This window comes from Asterias amurensis, chromosome 11 (genome assembly GCF_032118995.1).
Source record: "Asterias amurensis chromosome 11, ASM3211899v1".
Lineage (NCBI taxonomy): Eukaryota > Metazoa > Echinodermata > Asteroidea > Forcipulatida > Asteriidae > Asterias > Asterias amurensis.
This window is the reverse complement of record NC_092658.1, coordinates 12,065,655-12,092,075: the sequence shown is the minus strand read 5'-3', so window position 1 is coordinate 12,092,075 and position 26,421 is coordinate 12,065,655. Positions and strand designations below refer to the sequence as shown.

The window sequence follows — 26,421 nt, the reverse complement described above, 5'->3', positions numbered from 1 at the left end:
CTCAGGACCTCAAGAACTCAAGACCTCAAGAACTCAAGACCATCCAAGACCTCAAGAACTCAAGACCATTCAAGAAACACACACACACGCAAAATGATGCTACTCACTTTATTCATGGGCGATTCTCATTAGATAGTTACTACACGAGCAGCCACGCTACCATGTACTGCTGCGTGCGAATAATGAACCAGCGAACTGATTGATTACTGAATACCTTAAGTTAATACCGTTTAAATCAAGAGAGGGCGCTATGTACATTTTGTGATTGAACATGATTGGGCGCTATGTACATTTTGTGATTGAACATGATTGAATAAAATACACACTGTGTAGTTCCTTGCGGTTAATGTCAACCCTCTGTTTGAAACACTGATTTATTTCAATGTGCCTCATCAGAAGAGTTTAAGGACAACCCCCCAATATTATATTTCATCCTTCCCCTGTGACTTCTTCAGATTCCAGAGTGGCGGCTTGGTTAAATTCATAAGAACCATACCCCACCCCGGAATCGTTACATTTTGGTGGCAGCGGTGTGGGATCTCAAGACTGGTGAATTAAAGAACTTCGAATCAAGAAAAGAGAATTAAAGAGTTTAAAAGTGACGAAAAGAGAAATTTATAAAGATGGAAAGTCCAGTACAACAAGAGATCCAGAACGAATCCTTTTTAGGTGAAGTTTCAGGGGAAGATGAAAGTAATATTTCCACGGCAAGTTCTAGGGATGAAATAAAGATTACAGAGAGCGGTGATTCAAGATTATCAGAGTCAACTTCAAGTGATAATTCTCCGGAAAAGAAAGTAATCAAACAGGGACAAGCAGTTCTAGACAAAATGAGGGCAGAATGTGAAATTCTTCAGAGAGAGTTGGATTGCGCAAATGAAGAAAGAGAACAATTAAAAGAATACAGAGCACAGTTGCAAGACCCAATCAAGAAAACAAGACCCGATCAAGAAACAAGGCCCAACCAAGAAAACATGAAAACAAGAAATCAAGAAAACAGAGGTTGTGGTGCAAAGATGAAGATAAAACCTACAAGCTACGACGGATCCAGTTGTTGGAACGACTATGCTGTTCAATTTGAAATGCTTTCTGAAATGAATGGCTGGAGTGACAAAGTAAAGGCTATGTATCTCGCAGCCAATTTAAGAGGTTCAGCACAGTGCGTTTTGGGTGACTTGGATGATGACAGTCGTCATGACTACACAGCTTTGGTAACCGCCTTGAACAACAGGTTCGGCTCAAATAACCAGAAAGAATTATTTAGAGTACAGTTAAAGAACAGACAACGAAAGAGGGAAGAAACATTGCCTGAGTTGGCTCAAGCAATTAGACGACTCACACGGCTTGCGTACCCATCAGCTACGTACGTTTTACAAGAAACTTTATCTCAAGAACATTTTATTGATGCTCTGACCGATGGTGAGATAAGATGGCGTGTTTTCCAATCTAAACCAGAAACTCTGGCTGATGCAGTCCGCATGGCAGTGGAACTAGAGGCTTTCCAGGCGGCTGATCGCCAGCGTGGGGTAACTCGGAAAATGGCAAGAGTTATCGTACCAGAACAAGACAAAGAATCGGAGCAAAGTAACGAAATGAAAGACATACAAGGCAAGATTCTCTCACTGTCTGATGAACTTGGCGCTCTAACCAAGGCTTTAAAGAACATGACCAGTGGGCATAAAGAGGGTGCTGGGTTTACCCAGACCGATAAAGTGACGTCATCACCGGCATATGATCAACGCAACCAAGCAAAGAACCAGTACAGGCAAGATGGACCGAACTGGAGGCACCATGAAAGAAACAATAGAGGACCCCCTGCATGTTGGAATTGCAATGAATTAGGCCATTTTGCACGTGAGTGTCCGCACCCAAGACAGAATTCTTACAGATACAACAATAATATGAGCCAACAAGCAATGCAGCAGGGAAACGAACAGCAGCCGATTTCGAGGTCCAACGGTCGGCTGGGAAACTAAGGACAGACGGACCAAAAGAAAGCAAACCCCCATCAGTAAAGCGTGCAGTAATTAATCAAGGCATAGAAGTAACAGTTCGAGTTGAAGGCGTTCAAGTAAACTTTCTAGTGGATACTGGGGCAAGCTTGACTATCATCCGCCCAGATATGTATTACAAGATTTCCGAAAGTTCAAGACCAAGACTAGATTCGACAAACGTAAAAGTAGCCATGGCCAATGGAGAACTCGCCCCTTGTTTGGGACAAGGACGACTCAAGCTAGAATTTCAAGTTAAAGAACAAAGTAAAGTAATAAGTCAAGACGTATACCTAGCTGACATTGAGCCTGAGGGAATTCTGGGCTACGACTTCCTTGAAACGTACGACTGTACACTGAATTTGGGAAGAGGCGAAATTCAGATTGGAGGACAGCAAGTAAAATGTCATGTTTACCGGGCGTCTGCTGAAAAGTGCACCCGAGTGATAGCCGACCGAACTATTACAATCAAAGCAGGAGAAGAGATATTGCTGCCTGGCAAGCTGAAACACAGAAATAGAAATTCGAAGTTTGGCATTGTTGAACCTGAGCCGAGATTCGTCAGAAATCACGAGGTCATGGTTGCCAAAACCTTGGTTGATGTCCAACAAGAGTTGGTACCGATCAGAGTTCTCAATCTTAAAGATGAAGCTATAATAATCTACCAGGGTGCAGTGTTGGCCACGTGTGAACCCGTAGAGAGTGGTGAAATCGTGCAAGAAAAAGAGGGACGTCGTGTAACTATATTACAAGAGAACAAGCAAGCGTCGGAACAAGAAATTCCAGAGCACTTGACCGAATTATTCAAGATCAGTAGTGAAAGGCTAAATCCAAGTCAAAAGATGCAATTATCAAGAGTCTTGACGACGTTTCAAGATGTTTTTGCAAAAGACTCAAGTGATCTGGGAAAGACTTCAATTGTCAAGCACGAGATAAATACTGGTGAGGCACGGCCGATCAGACAACCATCCAGGAGACTCCCAATACATCAAAGAGATGTAGCAAAAGAAGAAATCGACAAGATGTTAAAGCGAGGGGTGATTGAACCATCGTCAAGCCCCTGGGCTTCGCCCATCGTTTTAGTCAAGAAAAAAGATGGATCAACAAGATTTTGTGTGGACTACCGAAAACTAAATGCCTCAACCATCAAAGACTCATACCCTTTACCAAGAATCGACGACTCACTGGACACACTATCCGGGTCTCAGTGGTTCTCAACGCTGGATTTGGCAAGTGGGTACTGGCAAGTGGAGATGGCACAGAAAGATAAGGAGAAAACTGCTTTCATTACCAAAGAGGGGCTGTTCGAATTCAAGGTGATGCCCTTTGGTTTATGTAATGCGCCCGCAACCTTTGAACGCCTGATGGAACGAGTGCTCTCCGGACTTCAATGGCAGACCTGCTTACTCTACATTGATGACGTCATCGTTTATGGAAATCATTTTCAAGCAGCCCTTCAAAGATTACAAGAAGTACTGACGCGACTCAGGACAGCTGGCCTTAAGTTGAGTCCAAAGAAGTGTCATCTCTTTCAGGAGAGAGTGACATTTTTGGGACATGTCGTCTCAAGTCAAGGTATACAGACAGATCCGGTCAAGACAGAGGTAGTTGATAAATGGCCCACCCCCAGAACAGTGACTGAAGTTCGGAGCTTTCTAGGACTTTGCTCATATTACAGACGATTCGTCAGAAATTTTGCTGAAATTGCAAGACCTCTGCACCGCCTAACAGAGAAGACGCAAATTAATTTTGTGTGGACAAAGGAATGTGAAGATGCATTTCAACGACTCAAGAGGGATCTGACAACCACTCCAATACTGGTGTACCCTTCAAGTGACGAAACCTTCATCTTAGACACAGATGCAAGTAATCAAGGAGTAGGGGCAGTGTTATCACAAGTTCAAGATGGAAATGAGAAAGTCATCGCATTTTACAGCAGATCATTGGCTAAAGCAGAGAGACAATATTGTGTAACAAGAAAGGAATTACTCGCAGTGGTTGCGTCCACCAAACATTTTCATCACTACTTGTATGGCAGGAAATTTCTCATCCGGACAGATCACGGAGCACTTCGGTGGCTAATGAATTTCAAGAACCCGGAAGGACAGATGGCAAGATGGTTGGAACTTATGAGCGCCTATGATTTTGATATCCAACATCGTCCTGGTAAGCAACATGGGAACGCTGACGGTCTGTCAAGAAAACCTTGTGCCAATGAATGCAAACAATGTGACAAGACAGAGAAATACAGCACAGCACAAGAAATAAAGTACAGCATGAGAAAGCCCCGACAGCATAAAACAACAAGTGAAAGTACAAGACCAATTGTTGATGGCGCATCTGTAGAGATTGCTGATCAACCATTTTGTGGAATCGTCACGACAAATGCTCAAGAGCAAACAAGTGAAAGAAACAACGACGAGGAACAGTTTATAACGGAAGAAGAACTTAAAGACGCACAAAGAAAAGACAAGAGTGTATGCAAGATACTCCAATGGAAGGAAACTTCAGCCGAGCGACCACGGTGGGCTGATGTTTCACCTGAAAGTGCAGAAGTAAAGAGCTACTGGGCACAATGGGAAAGATTGCACATTCGAGACGGCGTCCTATGCCGACGATGGGAAACCGTGACTGGCGATATCATCAAGTGGCAGATTGTTCTTCCAAAGAGTTTAAGGAAGACTCTTGTAACAAGATTACATAGCGACAAAACATGTGGTCATCTTGGACAAAACAAGACAAGGGGCAGAGTCAGAAGCAGGTATTACTGGAACAGATGGCAACGAGATGTGAATCTCATCGTCTCAACATGCGACAAGTGTGCATCAAGAAAGTCTCCAAACAAGACCCGCCGAGGCCCAATGAAAACCTATAACGTAGGAGTACCCATGGAAAGAGTAGCTATGGATGTGTTGGGTCCACTACCCCAGACTGATCGAGACAACCGATATATTCTGGTTATAGGTGACTACTTCACCAAGTGGACCGAGGCCTATGCAATACCGAATCAAGAAGCCGCTACGATAGCAACAGTTTTTGTTGAACAGTTTGTCTGCAGATATGGCGTCCCGATGCAGCTCCATACAGATCAAGGGAGAAACTTTGAGTCTCACCTTTTCAAAGAAATATGTGAACTACTTGGCATTGATAAAACAAGAACATCGGCACTGCATCCTCAATCGGACGGGATGATAGAGAGGGCGAACAGAACTATTGAAGGGATGCTAGCCATGTTTGTAGACAATAACCAGAGAGACTGGGATATCTATTTGCCATATGTCATGATGGCTTATAGATCTGCTGATCACGAAACAACCGGCTACACACCCAATGAGATGATGATGGGAAGAGAGGCAACCTTGCCGGTCGATTTACTAATGGAGAGACCGAAAGATGACCAGCAAGAAAATCAAGTTGAATATGTTGCTCGTCGCCAGGAATGTATGGAGCAAGTCCATCAATACGCACGAGAACATCTTCAAATTGCAAGTGACAGACAGAAACGCAACTATGACCACAAAGCAGACCATGGGGGATACAGCAAAGGAGACATAGTATGGCTGTACAACTCAAAACGAAAACGAGGTCATTGCCCCAAGTTCCAATTACCGTGGGATGGACCATTTGTGGTAACAACGTGTATGAGTGACGTCACCTACCGAATTCAGAAAGGAGCGAAGGGAAAGCCAAGAATTGTACACTACAACAGACTGAAACCTTACACTGGAGAGAATGCGCCAACGTGGTATCAAGACACGGCAAGGGCACGAACTCCAGCAACGATGGATGGAGATGAAAATGGTACAGAACGACGGCAAGATACTCGTGACAATCGACATCAAGATAAAGAAACCATGGAGATGACGGAAAAGACTGATGAAAGTGAAAGTCTAAGTCAAGACAGAGAAACCATGGAGACGACGGCGAAGACAAATAAAGAGAAGCCTTGCCAGCAGAGAAACCAGTTGGACAACCTCGAGAAAGATGAGGGACTGGAACAAGACAATTGCGAGGCGCGTCGCAGTCACAGAGAAAGACGGCCACCGGCAAGATATGGAGACAGATAAAGAGAAAATACAAGGCCTTTGATGATGCAAAAGAAGTTTTTTTTTTTAAAGATGGAAAACACGTAAACAAAGAGAGATGAACTCAAGAATAAAGGGCTGGAGTGAAAAGAGCCCGCAGAGAATTAATCAAGACTATTGCAAAGATATGGACGACTGCAAAGGCAAAGGAGGAAACAGAGCACAAAGATGACGCCAAGACGGCTGATGCAGCAAGGATGATTAATAAGCGACAATAGACTTTGGGAGAAACAACTGATCACTGTTTCAAAAGCCCAAGAGGATATTTTGTTTTTAGCGGTTATCATCAAAAGCAAGCCTCTTCAAGACGTCAGTATGCCCAACACCTTCGACCTGAGTAGAGACCTAATCAAGTTATGCTGGATGTTGTATACTACTCGTGCTTGGATGCAACGCGCACGCACGGAGTGAGTGGATATTATGGAGGGCGCCCTCATACGTTTTTGCGGAGAGACCGCAAGTTATTGATCCAGTATAGTTGCAGTGTAAAATTGTAAAGAAAAAGCAGAGAAAACTAGCAACAGTAAAGAAAATGAGCAATAAGGAGTTGCTCGAGACAGTTCATCTACGAAATCAAGAAAAAAAAAAGAGAGGAGACATAGGAAGAGAATCTCCAAGAATATACCCACGTGTAAGGTGGATGTTTGCATCACCATCAGCTCAGCAGATTGACATTATTACTGGTGAAAGAATGGTAATAATCAAAGACTAAAGACAAGAAACTCCGGCGATGTCGACGACTTCACCCAAAGACGCCTCTACGTCAAGACGACCCCTCCCAAGTGACTTCATCCCCATGCAAGAGGAACCCAAGACGACTCCACGGCCAAGACGCCCTGGCAAGACGGTATCTCCTCTGAGGGAACCACAGGAACAGGAGTGAGGCATCAACGACGCGACCGCGGTGGAACCCCCCCCCCCCCTTTTCATTAAAGATTAAATTAATTTATTGAGGCAAAGGCACAGTTAAAGTGGAGTATTTAAAGGTAAATTAAGGTGTTTAAGAAGCAGAGTAATGGAATTTTGTGGTTTTAATGAAGGTCTAGATGGGCCAACATTAAAATAATTTATTATTTATTTAAAAGCGCGCTCTCTCTCCCTTTATTAGTTTAGAGTAATGGACCATGGAAATAAGATGGTCTGACGAAGTGGAATTTTATGGTTGCATTTGGATGCAATGATTTTAAAAATTAAGGAAGGATCAAGAAAGATAACTTCCATTTTAATTAAGCAAGAGCAATTTTTGCTAAGTGATGTAATGTTCCATTGATATTTAATAGAAAGTTAGTATTTAGCTAGTTTTGAAAGTTTCATAAAGTTGAGTTCCAGTTTTTCAGAGTAATGTACAAATTTTCTTGTTGCGGATACAATGCGAGGACGCATTCTTTTTTTTTTAGAAGGGGGTAGTGTGGCGAAAACTGCCTTGCGTTTTAGAATTAATTATAGAGTTGTTGAGACTACTTAAATGCTATCTCTTTATTTATAATGTCTTGCTAATTCACCATTATTGTAAGTTTATCTTCAGCTAAATTTAGTGTTCACACATTTGGTTGTGCGTATTGGGCTGTGCGTTCGCGTGCGCTTTACGCTTACAAACTGCTAGCGCGCACGCTACCAAAGGTGTTAACATTTTGTTTTCTTAACGCTTATAGTTAACCAATCGGTTCTCTGGCTTAGTGCAGCGCGTACGTCTGCTAGGCTATAAAAGGGGACGAAAACCAGAGATCGGGGCTCAGTCGCTTCCAGACTCGAGATCGCCACTCAAGACCTCAAGACCTCAGGACCTCAAGAACTCAAGACCTCAAGAACTCAAGACCATCCAAGACCTCAAGAACTCAAGACCATTCAAGAAACACACACACACGCAAAATGATGCTACTCACTTTATTCATGGGCGATTCTCATTAGATAGTTACTACACGAGCAGCCACGCTACCATGTACTGCTGCGTGCGAATAATGAACCAGCGAACTGATTGATTACTGAATACCTTAAGTTAATACCGTTTAAATCAAGAGAGGGCGCTATGTACATTTTGTGATTGAACATGATTGAATAAAATACACACTGTGTAGTTCCTTGCGGTTAATGTCAACCCTCTGTTTGAAACACTGATTTATTTCAATGTGCCTCATCAGAAGAGTTTAAGGACAACCCCCCAATATTATATTTCATCCTTCCCCTGTGACTTCTTCAGATTCCAGAGTGGCGGCTTGGTTAAATTCATAAGAACCATACCCCACCCCGGAATCGTTACAATATTATGAAAGAAAACACACTCTTGTCACACGAAGTTGTGTGCTTTTAGATGGTTGATATGTCTTAGTTTTACTAAGATAGTGGGATAACTTTCCGTATGGCGCCACCACTTTTTCACTCATTTTTACAGAAAGGGATATCTCATTGAGGTAAATAAGATACTATATTATTTCATATCGCATGAAAAAGTGGTGGCGTCATACGGAAACTTTTCCAGATAGTGCCTCAATTGTTGTGTGATGGTGCGACGACTATCACACGGTGTGCAGTACCCAGACGTCTTTTTACCCACCTTGAACCCAATCAGATGCGCAGGTGTGTATCTGAAACGAGCGTACGAAAGTTACGTGTACAAAGATGATAAATAGTCTTGGGGTGTTATAAAACAAATATTGACTGCTTTAACTTGTGCTATGGTACAAACTACGACTCCCTCGGAGTCGGTGATCACCAGACCGTTCCATTTTCTCTCGGCTGCGCCTCGGAAAAATAAAACGCTCCAGGGTGTCGTAGTTTTAACCATTGCACTCGAAGCAGTCAAAATTTGGGATAACTTTCCGTATGGCGCCACCACTTTTTCACTCATTTTTACAAAAGGGATATATATCAATCAGGTAAATTAGATACTATATTATTTTATTTCAAATGAAAAAGTGGTGGCGCCATACGGAAACTTTTCCAAAATTTGTATACTACAAACAACCTCTCCCCTGGCCTCATCACTAAAAAAGAATGGTTAATAGTAATAGTAATACTTTCTTAACAATGTCAATAATTTTTTCGAGTAATACCAATAATGCCACTGCCTTTAATTTAACGCAAGTAAAGTTATTTTTTAACTCCCTCTCATGTGGAACTTGGAAGTTGTTTTGTGTGGCAGATGAAAGAACGTATAATGGTATAGTATAAGCAATGTAAACGTCTGCATCAATCACTCGTCATAAACCAGTGTAATTTTACAGTGCAATGGTCTACTCTTACTCTTTTACTTAGGTAGGTGTCAACCAAGTTCATGTTCGGCGTTCACTAGTGTGAGTGTGTGTGTTGTTTCAAATAATACATTTTACATTAATATACGTTCACATACTTACATGTAAGGTCCACAACTCCCTGTTCCTTGTTTAATGTATGAAAATGGTGTTCAAACGTGTTTTATTCGGAGTCACTTTATTTGCAGTTTATTGACAAAAGTTTTACAGAAGAGAACTGCATGCAGCATGCGCAGAGAATAGCACTAGCCTCCATGTGTCGTTTATGCAGCAGCCAACTAGCAGACGATTATCCACAAATTTTGCAACACGAGTAGATCATACACACGCGCACAGATTAGACATCAACTGCACGTTTTGCTAAGTACTTTATGCTTGGGAATGTTGTATTTTGTTAAAGGGGGTAATATTTAGCACAATCTAAACTCGTCAAAACAAAATTGTTTATTTTATGTATTTTTAGACTAATGTAAGAAAATAGAGACATATAATACAAAATTAATGAATAAATTCAAATTTTCCAAGTTGATTTTAGAATGTTCAAACGTTTAAAAAAAAAGTAAAACAAATTAACCTCTTCAAATTATTGGTATCGTCAAATATTTGCATAAAGAATTCCACACTTTGAACCGGATGTTGATATATCACGGCACATTTGTCTCTCCACGTGCAACAACTTCGCGGGGCTCAGTAAAAAACGCTGTCAAAATTCCTCTCCGATATAAAGGATAAGAAGACGTAAGTGTTTATTTTGTAATGAAAATCATAGTCGACAATGTCCTGTGCTTATTATGTTTAAATGCCGTGAATTTCATTGTATGCAATGCAACTCAAACTTTATGTGTTTTTTTTTTATTATTATAGATTGTATGAAAACGCACAGACACAAATCTCAATGCTGTTGTATGGGGTGTCCACATACCGTTACTTCAGTATGGATGGGATCATGTACATGTACAAACATGTGATCAGTGTGCATGTAAATTGTTTGTATAAAAGCAAAATAGTGTTTTGTTGTTGGCAGTCATCTACATCTTGTCACAACCTTGTAGTTGAAGTCTTCTACCACCTATCCCCAATTATGTTGTTGTATTATAGATACATCATATAGGCCTAATTAATTATGATTAATTGATCATGTTGTTTATCTTTACCCACCACCATAAGCACGGTAAGATAAGTTCTGAAACAATGCCCTACCTGACACTAACAGCGTTCAAGACTATTTAGCTGACCCATGGATGGGTTCACAAAACACATGCTTGTGTAGTTGGTGCTTTTTCTTTTTAATAAGGAATAGAAAGTGCAATCCAGTGCCATACAAATTGATAAAGGCTTGACTTTTATGAAAAATCCATTAGGGCCTACATTTTTTTATTTTTTTATTAAAAAAATTGAATTTGCGTTTAATAATAAAATAAAGAGCGCAGGGTTTCTAAGTGCTGAAACAAAAAAATAGTAAATTACACTATACTATAAATGGTTTTGCTCAAACGTGACCACCAAAATGAAGAACCTTTTCAGTCTGGTTAATGATTGTTGTATTTAGGACAAATCTGGTCTTCTGAAAAAGATGATGTTCTTACCTAGCGACATTGTAACCATGGAGGAACCTTTTTCCATGCTCTAACTATATATAAAAAAAATTCCCATGTCGCCTCAAGTAGGCTTGTAGATTGATTTACTGGTTGTTTTTAAATTTATAACATTATACATACATGTACAATGTAGTACGCAGTAGAACATAGTGTGCACAATCATCCAAGTAGCTAGATCAAGGCGTTTTAACAATATTATCCCTGTCAAACATGCTTAGACCATCCTGAGGTACTTCAAACGTTCTTAGAGTCACCTGGAAATAGAATTTTTTTTTTTTTAAACATAAGAGTATATGCTTACAAACAATAAAACAATTTTTTTAGTAATTGTTTGTCACGATTTATATGTTTAAAAAAATATATCAAGTTGTTTGGGGGCTGACTCCGCCTACCCCTTTTGTGAAGTAAATCGAGGCAGACTTTGCCTGCAATGCGTATAGTAAACACACGTGCAAAGTACATGTACGTCCAAGTCGTGAGTTGGTACATTTCAAAAAGTGGTTTTTCTGCATTCAGCAGCAATACACCTGAAACGTACAAACTCACGACTTGGTCCGTACATGTACTTTGCAATTGTGTTTACTCTACGCATTACAGGCAAAGTCTGCCTCGATTGACGTCACGAACAGCGCCCTCTCGGGTCGGGGTCTTCTCTTAAATTTGTAAATAACATAAGAACTGATTTTTAAAAATCTTAGTTAACTGTTTATTCACATTCCACTCATCAAAACACATATTAGTGACAAAAGCTTTATTTTGAAAAAATACTACTTCCAGGTGACTTTAACTCCTTTATGGGAGCAAGTGACCTCAAGCTGCATACAGTGTGAGGGTTAATCAAACCCCTTATCTCAGCCCTAGTATGTTCCCATTTACACACCTACATTGTATGTGAAGAGAAGCAATTATGGTTATAAGTGTTTTGCCTATTGACAGTTGGACTCTTGTGTCATGTCTGAGAATTGAACCCATCATCAAATAATTCCGCTATCACAACTTGAGTGAGATTGTTAACGCCGGGACAAGACATGGCATGAAACAGTGTATTGTACATGCAAAGAAACACACATTTTTGTGTAAGGTGAATTTGGCTCATTTCAAATTTAATTGTACCATATATTTTTTGGGGAAAAAGTCTATGAACTGATATGCCTCACAGGCTTGTAGGCAAATCCTGTATGGAAGTATCAATATTTACAAAAGAGCATGATAATTTTGTTGTGTATTACAAGTTAGATCATTGTTTTATTATGTATGTTTGACAGCTACTCAAACTATGTGGTTGTAGTGGGCTATAATGCTCGCTGTCATTATTGGTATGATACTTTATTTGCTGCAACAGTGTTATGGAGTTGGATATCATTAAAAAAATATTATATACAATCATAAAGCATATTTTGTACTTTGCTATTTTCCCTATATTAAGAATTCTATATGAATACCACATTATCAGAAAAAAAAAATTACACAAAATATTGTGATGATTATGTTGAAGGGACACATCACTGCAGCGGTAGCAAATGATACACATTTTTTTAATGAGTAAGGGGTATACTTACAACCTATATACACATGGTCTGAAATGAGTTTGAAGACCTTCAGGGGAACTATACAACAAGCTCATCAAAATATTATTAGATACAGATCTTACACAATTTATAATGAGAGTAAATTGGGAAGATGTGAGAATACAACAAATTGATTGATTGATCTGATTACTGATGTAATACATGACATAAATGCTTTGATTTGAATTGACAACTGTTCAAAAATATTTCAGTTTGATATGAGATGAGCTGGAGTGGAGTCACAATGTCGTTTAAAACGTGACCTTGATATGATAAAATGAGGACTCTCATCGAGGGCTAACAAGATCAGATGGTACTCATTTAAATTTGAAACTTGACCAAGAGAAAGATCTGTTGACAAAAAGTGTTTGGCAAAGTATAAAATAACTAAAACAACATTCCTATTTTCCAAATAAAACTAAAACAAAGGTTTGGATGCGTGAAAATTTTCCGGTTTATGTATTTTGTGCTTATTAACACAAACAGACTGTAATGAAATTATAAGAATTAGTTGTTTGGTGAATAAACAGATTATTGAAAGTTAAAATCTTTGTTAAACCGATTTTATCTTTTATTGTTCAGACGTGTTTGTCATCACTCTGTGTTGGACGAACGCCAGAACGGATGAAACAAAGATGACAGGTAAGGACATCCATCAATGAAAGGGTCTTTACAACCAGAAACACTTAAAGCCAGGGGACACTATTAGTAATTGTCAAAGACCATGCTTCTCACTTGCTGTATCTCAACATATGCATACATTAATTAAAACCTGTGAAAATTTGAGCTTGATTGGTCGTCGGAGTTGCGAGATAACTATGAAAGAACAAAACACCCTTGTCACACAAAGTTGTGTGCTTTCAGATGCTTGATTTCGGGACCTCAAATTCTAAACTTGAGGTCTCGAAATCAAATTCGTGAAAAATTACTTCTTTCTCGAAAACTACTCCACTTCAGAGGGAGCCGTTTCTCACAATGTTTTATACCATCAACCTCTCCCCATTACTCGTTACCAAGTAAGGTTTTATGCTAATAATTATTTTGACTTATTACCAATAGTGTCCACTTTATTATCATACACTTACTAAACAAAAATGCTGAACATTCTGAAATGCTGAACATTAGTTTTTCCTTGTTTTCCCTGTTAGCACGCCTGCGCACTCGGACCCGCCCATGATGGTCCTGATTCATTATTTTTTCCTTGGGCAATTGTGGTTTAGGGTATACTGCTTGGTTGTGGGATACTGCAAATGTATGGATGAGATACCTGGTAATGAAATCTTACTGAAAATATTCCAGCTGTAAAGACCAGTCGTTATTTAAAAACTGCCGGGCCTAAAACGAGGCTGCACTCGAAATAAACCAAAAACACTATGACAAATGCCATGATCTCTATTGATGGATGGGACTCATCAGTTGACTTTGTACATTTGACCATGAACCGAGTTTAAATGTTGTTCGTAACTAAAAGAAAATAAATGAAAACGGTGAAGGGGGTCTGTTTGAAACCCGAGTAAATCAATTGCAAACAAAAATGTGCATTTTGTTGCCTCACAGAGGTTAACTCTAGTGAGCGATAACCAAATGGCCAATCCCGCTCGCTTATGAAAACCTTCTAAAAAACTAATCTTTGCAAAATAAACTTAAAAACGGCAGTCGTTTTAGGCAGAGCATGGCGTGAGAACAAAAAAAGAAAACATTTTAGACTTCTTTTGTATAATAAATTATATGTCATCAGTGTTTATAATGCGAATGATTGTCAAATAATACCAATAATATAAATCAACACCGATTGTTACAACACTGAGAATGAGACATCCCAGCAAGGGCAGGTTTTCAACTATAGCATTAGCAATCAAATTTGTGCATGCACGCACGAAGAAAAATGTATTATACAACAATAAACCCAGGCCTGTAAAATACTGATTACATTTTTTAGTAAATTAATAATTTAATCATCCTCTCGATGATGCAAAACTTTAATTATTGCTAAGTTTGAATTTTAATGACACACAGCAGGCCAAGGAGAGAGTGCCTATCACACCGACGCTGTTTTTTCAACGCCTCACCAAAGCGTAGCGTATTGGCTAGCAATAGCATTCAACTTGAAGGATTGGAAAATAAAGCTCAAATTCAATGTCGCCTAAGCTTGTGTGATCATACTCGACCGCTTTGATACACGTACATTAACCAACACAAATCATCTAAAACATATAATATGCAATTAACTTGATAATTCTCATTTATAGAGACCATACTATGACACATTAGTTTGTTTCCTAGGTTTACAATAAGTAATTTCACACTTTTTGCGGCAAAAATTTACCGCAGAATCAAATCTAAAGTCCGTGTTGGAAACTGACATGACATCTTTTTGTTCCAATACCAGCCGTAGAGGACGCTTAAGATGTAGATTGAAATCCCCGTTTTTCTCTATTTTACGGAGGTGTTTGAACTTGAATTTTAATACAAACCAATGCCTTAGACATTTATATACAACTTTGTATTGTAACTTTAATTTTTTTTTTGATTTTCAATAGTTATGCAATTTTAAGTGGTTAAATTATTTCCTTAGTGAAGAAAATTTTGCAGTCGCTCTGTCAAATGACGCCACAACTCAAAATAAGGTCAACACTCTGCACGCGAAAGAAACTGTTTGAAAATCTGCATTTTTAACCATTTTTTGTCGAGTAACTCGGTTTTTTTACGTACCTCACTAACTTTTGTTTCATATTTCTTAAATTATAGAAAGTCTAGGGCCATAAATCCGAAGAAAATCAGGGGAAATGAAAATTCCTGCAAAATTCAATGACTTAAAAAACATGGCGAAACTCCGTAATATGTGTTTATATCAAAACTTGGGTCGATTATTTTTTCATATTTTCCAGCAGTTTTCAGTCAAATCATTAAGTAAGGTTAAAATATGTTTATTTGGGATTACTTTGAGACTAATAATGGTTCCTTACGAAAAAAGGGGAAATAATGACACGTAATCGAATTCAGAAAATCAGTTTTGTAAACATTGCATTGTCCGTGTTTATGAACCAGTAAATTAACACTGAGTTCACCCAAACACCCAAAACAAAGGTATGTGATGTCTTAACTATCGCTTTACCTGGAATCATGAAGAATTGTGCCAGCAACTTTCCGTAAATAAGAAATAATTGGCATTTTTGTATATCAACAAGCACATTGTGTTCTGACTTCGCCATTTTTACGCACGTTGGCGAGTGTGTGAAAAGTGATTTCTGCAACGTCCGCATCGACAGTATTTAGAGGAGCGCGTCACCAGCGGTGGCATTTACATCAAAACACAAAGCGGTCAAACCGATACGAGCAGCTCATCATCACTGAAATTCTGCCCTCTGTCGAGCTGAAATTTGCCAATCAAAACAATCCTCACCATGGCTGATACTGTTGCTACTCCGAAGGCAAAGAAGCCAGCAACCCCAAAGAAGAGAACTGCACCCCAGCATCCACCGTACGAGTCGATGATCAACGAAGCTGTCAGGGCATTGGACGATAAGAAAGGTTCGTCACGCCAGGCGATCATCAAATACATCAAAAACGCTCACCGACTCGAACAAACCAACGTGGAGACCCGCATCAAGCTTGCTTTGAAGCGGATGGCTGCCAAGGGGGTGCTCACCCACACCAAAGGCAGTGGGGCTTCAGGAAGTTTCCGTGTCCCGGCCGACTCTTCTAAAGCAGCTGGAAAGGGAAAGAAAAAGACCACAAAGAAGACAACGCCCAAGAAAGTCAAGAAGCCTCCAGTGTCTGCCAAGCCCAGCAAGAAGGCCGCCAGCGTCAAAGCCAAGTCTCCAAAGACCAAGAAGCCAGCTGCAAAGACTGAAGCGAAAAAGAAGCCAGCTGCCACACCCAAGAAGTCCAAGAAAGCTGCAACCAAGAAGCCCAAGGCATCTCCCAAGAAATCGTCAACAAAACCGAAGAAGGCTCCAGCAACAGTCAAGCCCAAGAAAAGCGCCACGAAGAAAGTCAGCAAGAAGGGCGGAAAGAAAGGTGCAAAGAAATAGAGTGCCGGCACTCAAGAACAATGTACATTTTAACTTATAATGTAGGCAGCTAAAAACTTTGTTTATTCCCAACAACTCGCGCAAGAACAACACAACGCGAACTTTTTCTTAATGTTGTGCTTCATTGACTGGATTCTTGACCGAGTAAATCAAACTTTTGGACACACAATTTTGCAGTGGATCAACTCAAGCTAGACCTCTGAAGGAGAAGCGGTTTAATAACACAAACACTCAATTATTTTTTAACTCGGCGAACGGCATATTAGTTCTCTTTGATTGAACAGGAATCGTTGTGGATGATTCATTTGGAGTTAACTGTGATATAACTTTATTTTAACGGAGTTTGTGATAATATTTATCCTGAAATATAACGGTATTGTTATTAAATGTAGATATACTTGCCATAAGAAAAAATGCAACTGTGTCACCCGGGTGTTTTTTCGTTTACGTTTGAATTACTTATAGCAACATTGAGTAAAGGGGGGGGGGAGGGCAGCAGTTTGGTATCATTATTTGTAAAATTGGGTGGGTGGTGTGGAAACGGGAGGGGTCTTTGCGAAGTCATATTTTACTTTCTAAGTAGGTTGGGGGGGGGGGGAGGGGCCTTTGTGAAGTCGTCGCAAATGGGGCTTGACATTATTATATTAATGGTAGCAACATTCTTTCAATAGACAAGGTTTTTCACGTGGGGGGGGGGGGGGGACTCTTTACCCATAGTATGCTCTGCTGATAAACATAACATTGTGCAGACAAAATCTCATTTTCTGCTTGTTTTGTGTGCTGCCCTCTTATAATCAACGTTCCTTGTTATAAAGAGGTAGTTTAGACCAAAATGACCTTTATTCTAGTACGCAGCAAGAGTTTTAACAGAGGGCTTTTACAGCAAATTCGTTTTTTTTTTTTTTTTTTTTTTTTTTTTTGGGGGGGGGGGGTTGTTGCTCAGTTCGGCATCGGGTTTGCTAGAGAAAGTTTGTGGTTGAAACTAATAATTGCCAGTACTTACATTATGTATACTCACAGTTTCCAACAGAGGGCAGCAGACCAAAACTCGTAGGAGGTCTTTTGCTCATGACAGATAATATAATATAGGCCGTAGCGTATTTTCATTTTATTTTATTACAAAAAATATTGTACAATAATAAAATGTCATATGCCTACGCCATCACGCTTTATTGCTTACTTTTCATTGTTGCCAAGACTGTCATGGTTTTGGCGCGGGTCTTCATCGGGGGGGGGGGGGGGGGGGGGGCGGGGGGCTGACAGAGGAGTTCCGAGCATCTAATCGTTCAAGACAAACCAACCCATATTCCCCCCACACACAGCAAACAATGACAATACATGTATTATGTAGACAATTTAAAAGCAACCTTTGTTTCTTTATTTACACTAATTTAATAAATTATCTTTATAAATTTTAATTGCTGTCTTAAGGTTTTCGTAACTTTGTAAAAAATATTGTAAGTTATTTGATAGGTGTCAACCTTTTGGTTGTTTTTGATTAGTAAAAAAACATTAACAATAAGTTTCAACGTCTATGAAGTCTCATCTTGCCGCCTGGCTCAAACAAATGAATAGCGAGAAAGGGATAATTGTCTTACACCTTTCTTCAACACTCTACTCTCAACAGGAAAAGTCATTTTTCAACGAGAACATTACTGATGATCATGTCCAGCCTTTCCTAAGATTGTTGATGTACCTATGCCTATAGTTTAGATTAATTATGACTAAAAATATAAATACGTATTATAAAGTGCCTACGCCGCTCCTGTTATAAAGAGACATTTTTGTTATAAATTTTCAAAATTTTTCATAAAAACACATGCCATCAGATATTATGTTAAAGGCAGTGGACACTATTGGTAATTGTCAAAGACTAGCCTTCACAGTTGGTGTATCTCAACATAATGTCTAAGATAACAAACCTGTGAAAATTTGAGCTCAATCGGTCATCGAACTTGCGAGATAATAATGAAAGAAAAAATATCTTTGTCACACGAAGTTGTGTGCGTTTAGATAGTTGATTTCGAGACCTTAAGTTCTAAACTTGAGGTCTCGAAATCAAATTTGTGGAAAATTACTTCTTTCTCGAAAACTATGGCACTACAGAGGGAGCCGTTTCTCACAATGTTTTATACCATCAACCTCTCCCCATTACTCGTCACCAAGAAAGGTTTTACGCTAATAATTATTTTGAGTAATTACCAATAGTGTCCACTGCCTTTAATACATCTATAATGTACACAAAAAGGGAAATTAATCTGAAATGTCATATTATTCTGATTTACATCCAAGCAGTATCAAGTTTAATTTAACCCTTTAAAAGTTCTTGCAGTTGGTCGAATGCAGATGTTCCCTTTTGTGTTGTTTCACTCTCATCATCACTTCCTACCGATATGGGCTCCTGATCGTCACTGGAGAAAACCCCATCACAGTCACTAAACACTCCCTCTGAAAGGGACTTCAGGAGAGCCTGCAGCTCGTCCATGCCCCTTTCTTTTTTTGCCTCAGTGACTGTCTCGACTTCGTCTTCATCATCCAAAGTTTTCGTCTCGCGCTGGGGTTCGTTGAGGGAAAGAGACCCCGTGGTTTGAACGAGTGTGTCTATCTGATCTTGACATTCAGCGTCCGAATTGTCCGACGGTACTATCGTGTCGAAACACGGCTCGCTTTCTTTCCCTGCTTCGGTTATTGCCATGTTACCGTTCACTTCATCTCGTTTCACCCATACCGGATCAAGCCCTACTTGCTTATCGGGACAGGGCTTGGTACAAGGGGTGTTCTGTGAGTCGACTTGGCCGTCGGAAACGATCGAGTTGTCGGTTGTTTCCTTTGGTTTGCATTCAACACTGCTGCTGTCTTCTTGCTCAGGTCCGTCCATCAGATGCAAACCTTCAGCACGTTCTGTGATGGTGTCACTGTCCCTCTTTATCTCAGCAGACGTGCTAGATTGAGTTATCTGGTCGTTGAGTGCCGGGCCGACGTCTGCTTGTACGCCCACCTCAGACTGGGAAGGAGACGGTTCAGCAGTCGCTGGATGGACGTAGAACAGACTTTGAGTCTCGGTTTGTTGCGTCTCATCATCGAAAGACTTCCGGTTGAACGTGAACATGTGGGGCAAACCAAACTTCGATGCTGATATTTTTCTTTATGAAGGAATAAACAATGACACGAAATTGTTAGGGTTTAATTTTGTCAGGAAATATAAGACGGATTCCCAATTGATTTATTTACATAACACATATTTTATCTCACTCTGCGTACATTATTTTATCTCACTCTGCGTGTTTGCTTGTTTAATTATCAGATAAATACCGGCACTGTATACAGAAAACGTTAAACATTTTTACATGATGTCCGTAATACAATTTAATATTATTGTATGTTCTATAGGCAGATTTATTTGGAATTGTGGATGTACGACTTAAACTAGCTGAGGATGGTTCATTGAATGTAGACCCATTTTAAAACAGCCATTCTGGACTCACGGCGGCGTGTGAGCATTACAAACTGCTTAGTTTGGCCCAAACGCATGAACATCACCACTCCTGGCTGACCCAGTGGCGTCCCATCAGGGATATCTGTCCGCCTGAGATTCTGTTCCAATCCCCCCATATGGGAAATAACGTGGGCTGAAGGAGGATGTTTCAAAAGAGGGCGCTATCAAAAGTAGTTTGTACACAGTTCGATATATTATGGGGTGGGTGGGGGGGGGGGGGAGCATAATATCTCCGGGGGACATCACTCCCCAGGGAAATCTGTCCGCCTGAGATTTTGTCCCCATTATGGAAAATTAACGTTGGCTGATGAGGGAGGATGTTTCGAAAGAGGGCGCTATCAAAAGTAGTTTGTGTGACTCATAAATCCCCGTGGCCACATCGTTATCCCTTACCTGGCTGGGGACCTCTTCTCAGTTGGGGTTGACACTGACCGAGGTCTGTTGTCTTTAAGTGCCTCATAAATCGCCTTGATCCATTTCTTCTGATCCTCTTCACTAGATGCCACCTTGGGGGAAAAAAACCCAGAAACATTTGACAATATCACATTGCTGTTTATGTTGATTCACACGCGGTTCAACAACGAATTCTCAGTTTTACCGAATTGTTTTCCCCATCTTCCCTCTTGTTTCTATAGACATATAAATCGTCCATCATACAAAGGGTTTCCGATCCAATTATGAGCCTTGTTGTGCCCTATTATAGTTTAATGCCTATTATATAATTTTATTTTTGTTAACTGGTGCGAGTATAATGATCTTTCAGCGTGAATGCGTATAATGTTTATGTGCAAGTTAGTAATAGTATTGTCAACTATATAACCCAACCCTCGATGAATGTTGTTTGCTTATCCATTTACATCACTCTTTGTTTGGCAAATTTCGTATAACGGTTTTCGATTGAACAAAGGCGCATATATTTAAAATAAGGCAGTGAAACCGATTCTCTATTTAGTATTAAATTTCAATCTCCTCTTTGTTGGCCTATTGTTTTTAAAATATGCTAATTATTCACAATATTAAAAGGGTTCTTTTATACGGGTGAGAAGTTTGAATCTTTTTTTAATTCAATTTATACACACGCATGCATACATATTGAATTTGTTTCTACACACTTGCGTTAGGTTTCTCTTAAAGGCAGTGGTTGATACCAATTAACACATTATACCAACCAGTATGAACTTTTTCTGTTTAGTGACAACCTCTGCACCGTGCTTTTCACTGGCAATGCGGACCGTCTGAATATCATTCACCTGTACCACATCTTGGTACATCTCCGCCTGAAATTTTTTTTGAAACAAAATAGATCATTCTCATGAATATGTAAATTAATGGAACATCTTGCGTGCGCACTTGCACTCCTGGGTAGGCAAACAATTAGGGAGCATGAGTTTCTGATGTCGTTGAACAATCAAAACTAACACACAATAACAGGCCTTAACTTCATGATGTTTAAAATTAGTTTTGTTCGTATAGCCTGTTGTGAAAAATAATAATCAAAACACAACGACTGTTTACTCTTGCAGACGACTGTTTCAGTAAAGAAGTTGTGACTTTTGTCTTCAGTTTGTTAATGTATTATGTCAGCTGTAATAACATACCCTTCCGGACCTATGATACAAGTAGACTTCCGAATAGCATGTCATACTGCTTTTCATACACTCATCATAAAATAAAATAAAAGACAGTTTTATGTGACTTACGTTTCTTTTACAGGCATCTTCATTTTGATAACATCTCAGTTCCCCATCTTTCAGCAGGAACCATTTCTTTTTCATGGACTGCGTGGAGAGGAATGTTATGTGGTTAAATAAACAGTGTTATCTAGGTTACCTGTGTCCTATTAATATTCTATTATACAGTACAACAGGAAACAGAAATAAGGTTGGAATAACACATATGTACATAGCAAAGGTAATGGTATAATGTCAGGCCTGTATGCTTCGTTTTTGAAAGGTAAAGGATACCAACCGTTTACTCCTTGGTAAAGGGCCCCCTATTTCTGGGAAAATTGTAAATGTCTTCAGGGTCATTTTAAGGGCATCATTATCGCATTTGCTAAGGCGATCTAAAATCTCCCATGTCGTTGGGGGGGGGGGGTACAGAGTCGCCTGATAACGAGCATGATATACGCCTCTCTTAATATTTATGCATGTGGTACGTCACAATGCTAACTCAAAACGAGGCGATGGGCGCAGCCACTGCAAGTGATGGGGGAAGTGCGCCTATAGCCTCATTTTGGGTAAGAATTATGACGTCATGCATAAGTATTAAGAGAGGCGTATAGATAACAAAATGGTCATACCTTTACTATACCGGTCTGAAACCGCTTCTGAAGATAACCCTCCATGGAATTATTCTCTTCCATCATTCAATCTAAAACAAAAGAGCATTTAATCAACAAAAAGTATAAGAACTTTTCATTGTGGTCAATGTGGTCGATCTATCAGCATCAATCATCCATGTTAGTATAAAAAATGAGTAGATTGCGAGACAGGTTGGGTATAGAAATCCAACATGAACCAACCATTATCAGGAGCGTCTCGTTTTCAATCTTTTATCCAACCATCCAAACGGCACTTTTCATGAATACAGTGACTACATCTCCTTCTCCAGGACCATTTTGGGGTAATTTAAAGTGCGGTGTGGATCATGGGTTAATGGATTCGGCATTACAGTTTCCGTAGGGGGTACGCACAACAATATATTAGTGTTTACAGTCAGTCTGGAAAACTTTAAAGATACACATTTCTACTACGTTTTTATATACACCCATAGGCTGCACTGAATATACATGTACATGTAATCAACGACCTTCGTACTCCCTCACGATTTGATGTACTTTGTTCTTGACTACCGCCCCACCTACATTTAGTATAGAACGTGCTTATAAAAACACACCGTGCTGTTGCAAGCCATGGTGGCATAGCGTGCGTGTACAAATAAAAAAGTTACAACAAAACACTTTACACTCAGTTTACTGGTGCTCAAGTCAACCACGTAGAAAAGTAAAGAAAGCTTTACATTTAACACAAATATGTACTCACTTTGGTCCTGGTGATGAAAATCAAACTGGGCTGATTTCAGGCAATGCGACCCTTATGTGTACTGTGTATCATGGGAACACTGAACAGCACCATAGACCAAAATGTAGTCCTTTAGTCATGGGCGGCAAGGTTTCACACCTGTGTACCTGTTTCGCTCGAGTAGGCCTCTTATACACAGCAACGATGCATTCAACAATCTCGTATGCAAATTACAAAGGGAAATCCCCAACTCTGGCGTCACATGTCATTGACAAACAATTGGCCAATAGGTTTGGAAGCGTACAGTCTAGCTCTACAACAAGGAAGTTGTCAAACAAAAATACACCGCATCGATAAAATACAATACTGGGAAGCACAACCAGTTCTCATAATAAATCGTTTGGATTCTTTGTACATCTGATGGGGTCGATTTCGCAAAATACCTGTACTCTCAAATCGCCCGGGTCAAAAGTAAGTCGGAGATCCGGATCGCATGCAGTGTTATGCTGGTCCATTCCTGCTGTACTTTGTTTCTCAATGTTATCTAGGCCCCCAAAAACTTGCTAAGCACAGCAGAATCTTGCTTAACAGAAACTGTTTTTTTTGCATCTGGTGTCCCAGTATTTGTTTGTTTTTGCTTAGCAAAGAAATTCCCTAAGCAGTATTTTCTGTTACCAGCTTGAAATTGGGCCCTGTTCACTCTCCGTCCCATTTATGTGGGTCAGTGTGATGACCCACAATCTGTGTCAAGAAAATGACCCCAAAATGGGCCAAACTGACGCAGAAGCAAAGCTTTAATAACCAGGTCAATCTGACTCAGAAATGGGTCAAGCCTCCTCCTGAAATCAAACGTGAGAAATTCATTAATGATTGTCATTATCAAAGAACTGTTGTTGTCAATTCGTTATATACATAGTCACTTTGTGTTCAGAATCCGGTCTTTACAACCATGACCTTGAAACAATATAGACCCTTCTCTTTTTAAAGGGAAGGTACACGTTTGGTAGTTACTCAAAACAAATTATTAACTTAAAAACTGACTTGGTAACGAGCATTGGAGAACTGTTGATAGTATAAAACATTGTGGGAAACAACTCCTTCTGAAGTAACGTAGTTTTTTAGAAAGAGGTAATTTCTCACTAAAATAATAACAGACTTCTAGCTAGAAGTCTTTTATATGGTGGCCCCGAAGGGACATCGCATAACGCAAACGTGTGCGCACACGTATGCAATGTCGTGAAACATATCGCAAATATATGCGCACACGTATACAATATCGTGAAACAATTCGCGAATATGTGCGCACACGTATGCAATGTCGTGAAACAATTCGCGAATATGTGCGCACACGTATGCAATGTCGTGAAACAAATCGCGAATATGTGCGCACACATATGCAATCTCGTGAACCAAATCGTGAATATGTGCGCACACGTATGCAATTTCGTGAACCAAATCGTGAATATGTGCGCACACGAGTGCGATTTGTTTTGCAATGTCGTGAATTTTATTGCATACCATGTTGCATACCATTAGGATGATGTCATAGTTGTGGATAATTTGTTACCGATCTAGGGAGTACTGTGGCGCTACAGCAGGCTCCCTCTGTAAAGCATGTGTATACCCAGGAACTTGGCACCAGGCCAAGGACGACCACACGCCTCGCTTGCCTCACAACAAAGACTACTGCTGCAATGACTACCGCTTATCTCACTGTTGGAAAGAAACCCCCCAGATCATTAGACATTTTATTCAAAGGTATGCAACATGGTATGCAATAAAATTCACGACATCGCAAATAATATTCGCAGACGTGTGCGCACATATTCGCGAATTGTTTCACGACATTGCATACGTGTGCGCACATATTCGCGAATTGTTTCACGACATTGCATACGTGTGCGCACATATTTGCGAATTGTTTCACGACATTGCATACGTGTGTGCACATATTCGCGAATTGTTTCACGACATTGCATTCGTGTGCGCACATATTTGCGAATTGTTTCACGACATTGCATACGTATGCGCACACGTTTGCGATATGCGATGTCCCTTCAGGGCCACCATATGTTTCCCATGAATTTGATTTCGAGACCTCAAAATATAGATCCAATACACAATACTGTACTTTGTACTCATATTATCGCTCCAAATGTAATAGATAAAAGTCACGACGGTATCGCAGTTTAGCACATAGCTCATAATGTATGTAACAGCACAAGCTTATAATATGTAACAGCATTAATTATTGACTTGAAGGCACTGAACACTATTGTTAATTACTCAAAGTAATTGTTAGCGTAACAACTTATACTTGGTAACAAGCAAGGGATAGCTTATCTGAATTTGATTTTGAAACCTTAGAATTAGATTTTGAGGTCCCGAAATCATGCATCTGAAAGTACACACTAAACTTAGTGTGGCAATTGGTTGTTTTTTCTTCCATTATTATCTCGCAACTTCAACAACCAGTTGTTTTCAATTTTTCACAGGTTGTTATTAAATTGTGTATATGTTGAAATACACCAAGTGGGAAGACTGGTCTTTGACATTTACCAAAGGTGTCATTTGGCTTTAAACTATTTGGTTGTGATTTTATTTTTTATTATATTTTAATGGTTATTATTTCTCAAAAGAATACACATGTTAAATTTTGTTATACCTTTGCTTGAGTGATAAGCTGTTAAATTTCTTTCAAAAAAAAAAAAAAAACCTGCGAGAAATACTCCAATAATTATGTTATACTTCGGAAATGACACCGAAAAAACGTGTACATTCTAGCAGGAAGTTTACATAAAGATGGCAATGGTGGTAAGATAATCATTCTGTGAAATGATGGCGTCAAACACCCCGGAAAAATATAAATTCCAATGTCTGAATCTGAGAAACGATATCTGCATGAATCATGTCCTGGTCGCTAATTGTTTTTAAAGGATTTCTATTTTGTTATTGACTTTTGAAAAAAACTCATTTCTAATCGAAAAGCCCAATACAATAGTGGCAATTTCGTATTTTTTTTAGTCTTTGGCTAAGACTATAAACCCGGAAAGCGGTTTATTAAATTTTTACTATTTTAAATCCCGCTCGGATAAAACTCAGATTATGCATAATTTGACCCATTTTAGGGTCATTCTGACATATTATTCTATGTCAAATCTAACTAGGTCCCCTGGTACTCGGAATCCGGTTGAAGTCTGACCCTGATGTTTTCAAAGTGACTATATCACGCATTGTCGGAAATTAAATACTCAGTAGATAATCTTTGAGATGCCCATAAATAGCCATGACTTTGTAATAATAGTCATACAAAGCGTTATCTGCAAACCTATAACATGGCTTTCAACTTGAAATTTGGTTTATACACACCAGACGTCA

The 26,421-nt window shown here is 39.5% G+C and overlaps 4 protein-coding genes across 7 annotated transcripts in view; 2 read left to right on the top strand and 2 right to left on the bottom strand.

Annotated features, from left to right (window-relative positions):
- Window positions 1-9,564, bottom strand: part of LOC139944340 (rhomboid-related protein 3-like) — a 43,155-nt gene extending 33,591 nt beyond the window's left edge. The window contains exon 1 of the mRNA XM_071941340.1: window positions 9,427-9,564. The gene's annotated coding sequence lies outside the window, so the exon portion shown is untranslated. The remainder of the gene's footprint in view (window positions 1-9,426) is intronic.
- LOC139944341 (uncharacterized) overlaps window positions 1-23,231 on the bottom strand; it is a 98,644-nt gene extending 75,413 nt beyond the window's left edge. For 2 of the 4 annotated variants that reach the window (XR_011786942.1, XR_011786941.1), the window contains exons 1-6: window positions 23,065-23,229; window positions 22,323-22,393; window positions 21,721-21,798; window positions 21,190-21,297; window positions 20,414-20,526; window positions 18,743-19,667 (exon numbers count right to left, since the gene is read on the bottom strand). Coding sequence is in view for 2 of the 4 variants with exons in the window: in XM_071941341.1 (XP_071797442.1) it covers window positions 18,833-19,667; window positions 20,414-20,526; window positions 21,190-21,297; window positions 21,721-21,798; window positions 22,323-22,388 (1,200 nt within the window). In the remaining 2 variants the exon portion in view is untranslated. Of the gene's footprint in view, window positions 1-17,879; window positions 19,668-20,413; window positions 20,527-21,189; window positions 21,298-21,720; window positions 21,799-22,322; window positions 22,394-23,064 lie in introns of those variants that run through there. The other 2 variants (XM_071941341.1, XM_071941342.1) reach the window with 2 other exon arrangements.
- Window positions 9,975-26,421, top strand: part of LOC139944343 (uncharacterized) — a 36,716-nt gene continuing 20,269 nt past the window's right edge. The window contains exons 1-2 of the mRNA XM_071941344.1: window positions 9,975-10,062; window positions 13,073-13,132. The gene's annotated coding sequence lies outside the window, so the exon portion shown is untranslated. The remainder of the gene's footprint in view (window positions 10,063-13,072; window positions 13,133-26,421) is intronic.
- LOC139943988 (histone H1.0-B-like) lies at window positions 15,779-16,943 on the top strand. The gene has a single exon (XM_071940914.1). The coding sequence runs from the start codon at window positions 15,895-15,897 to the stop codon at window positions 16,522-16,524; it is 630 nt and encodes a 209-aa protein (XP_071797015.1). The 5' UTR covers window positions 15,779-15,894; the 3' UTR covers window positions 16,525-16,943.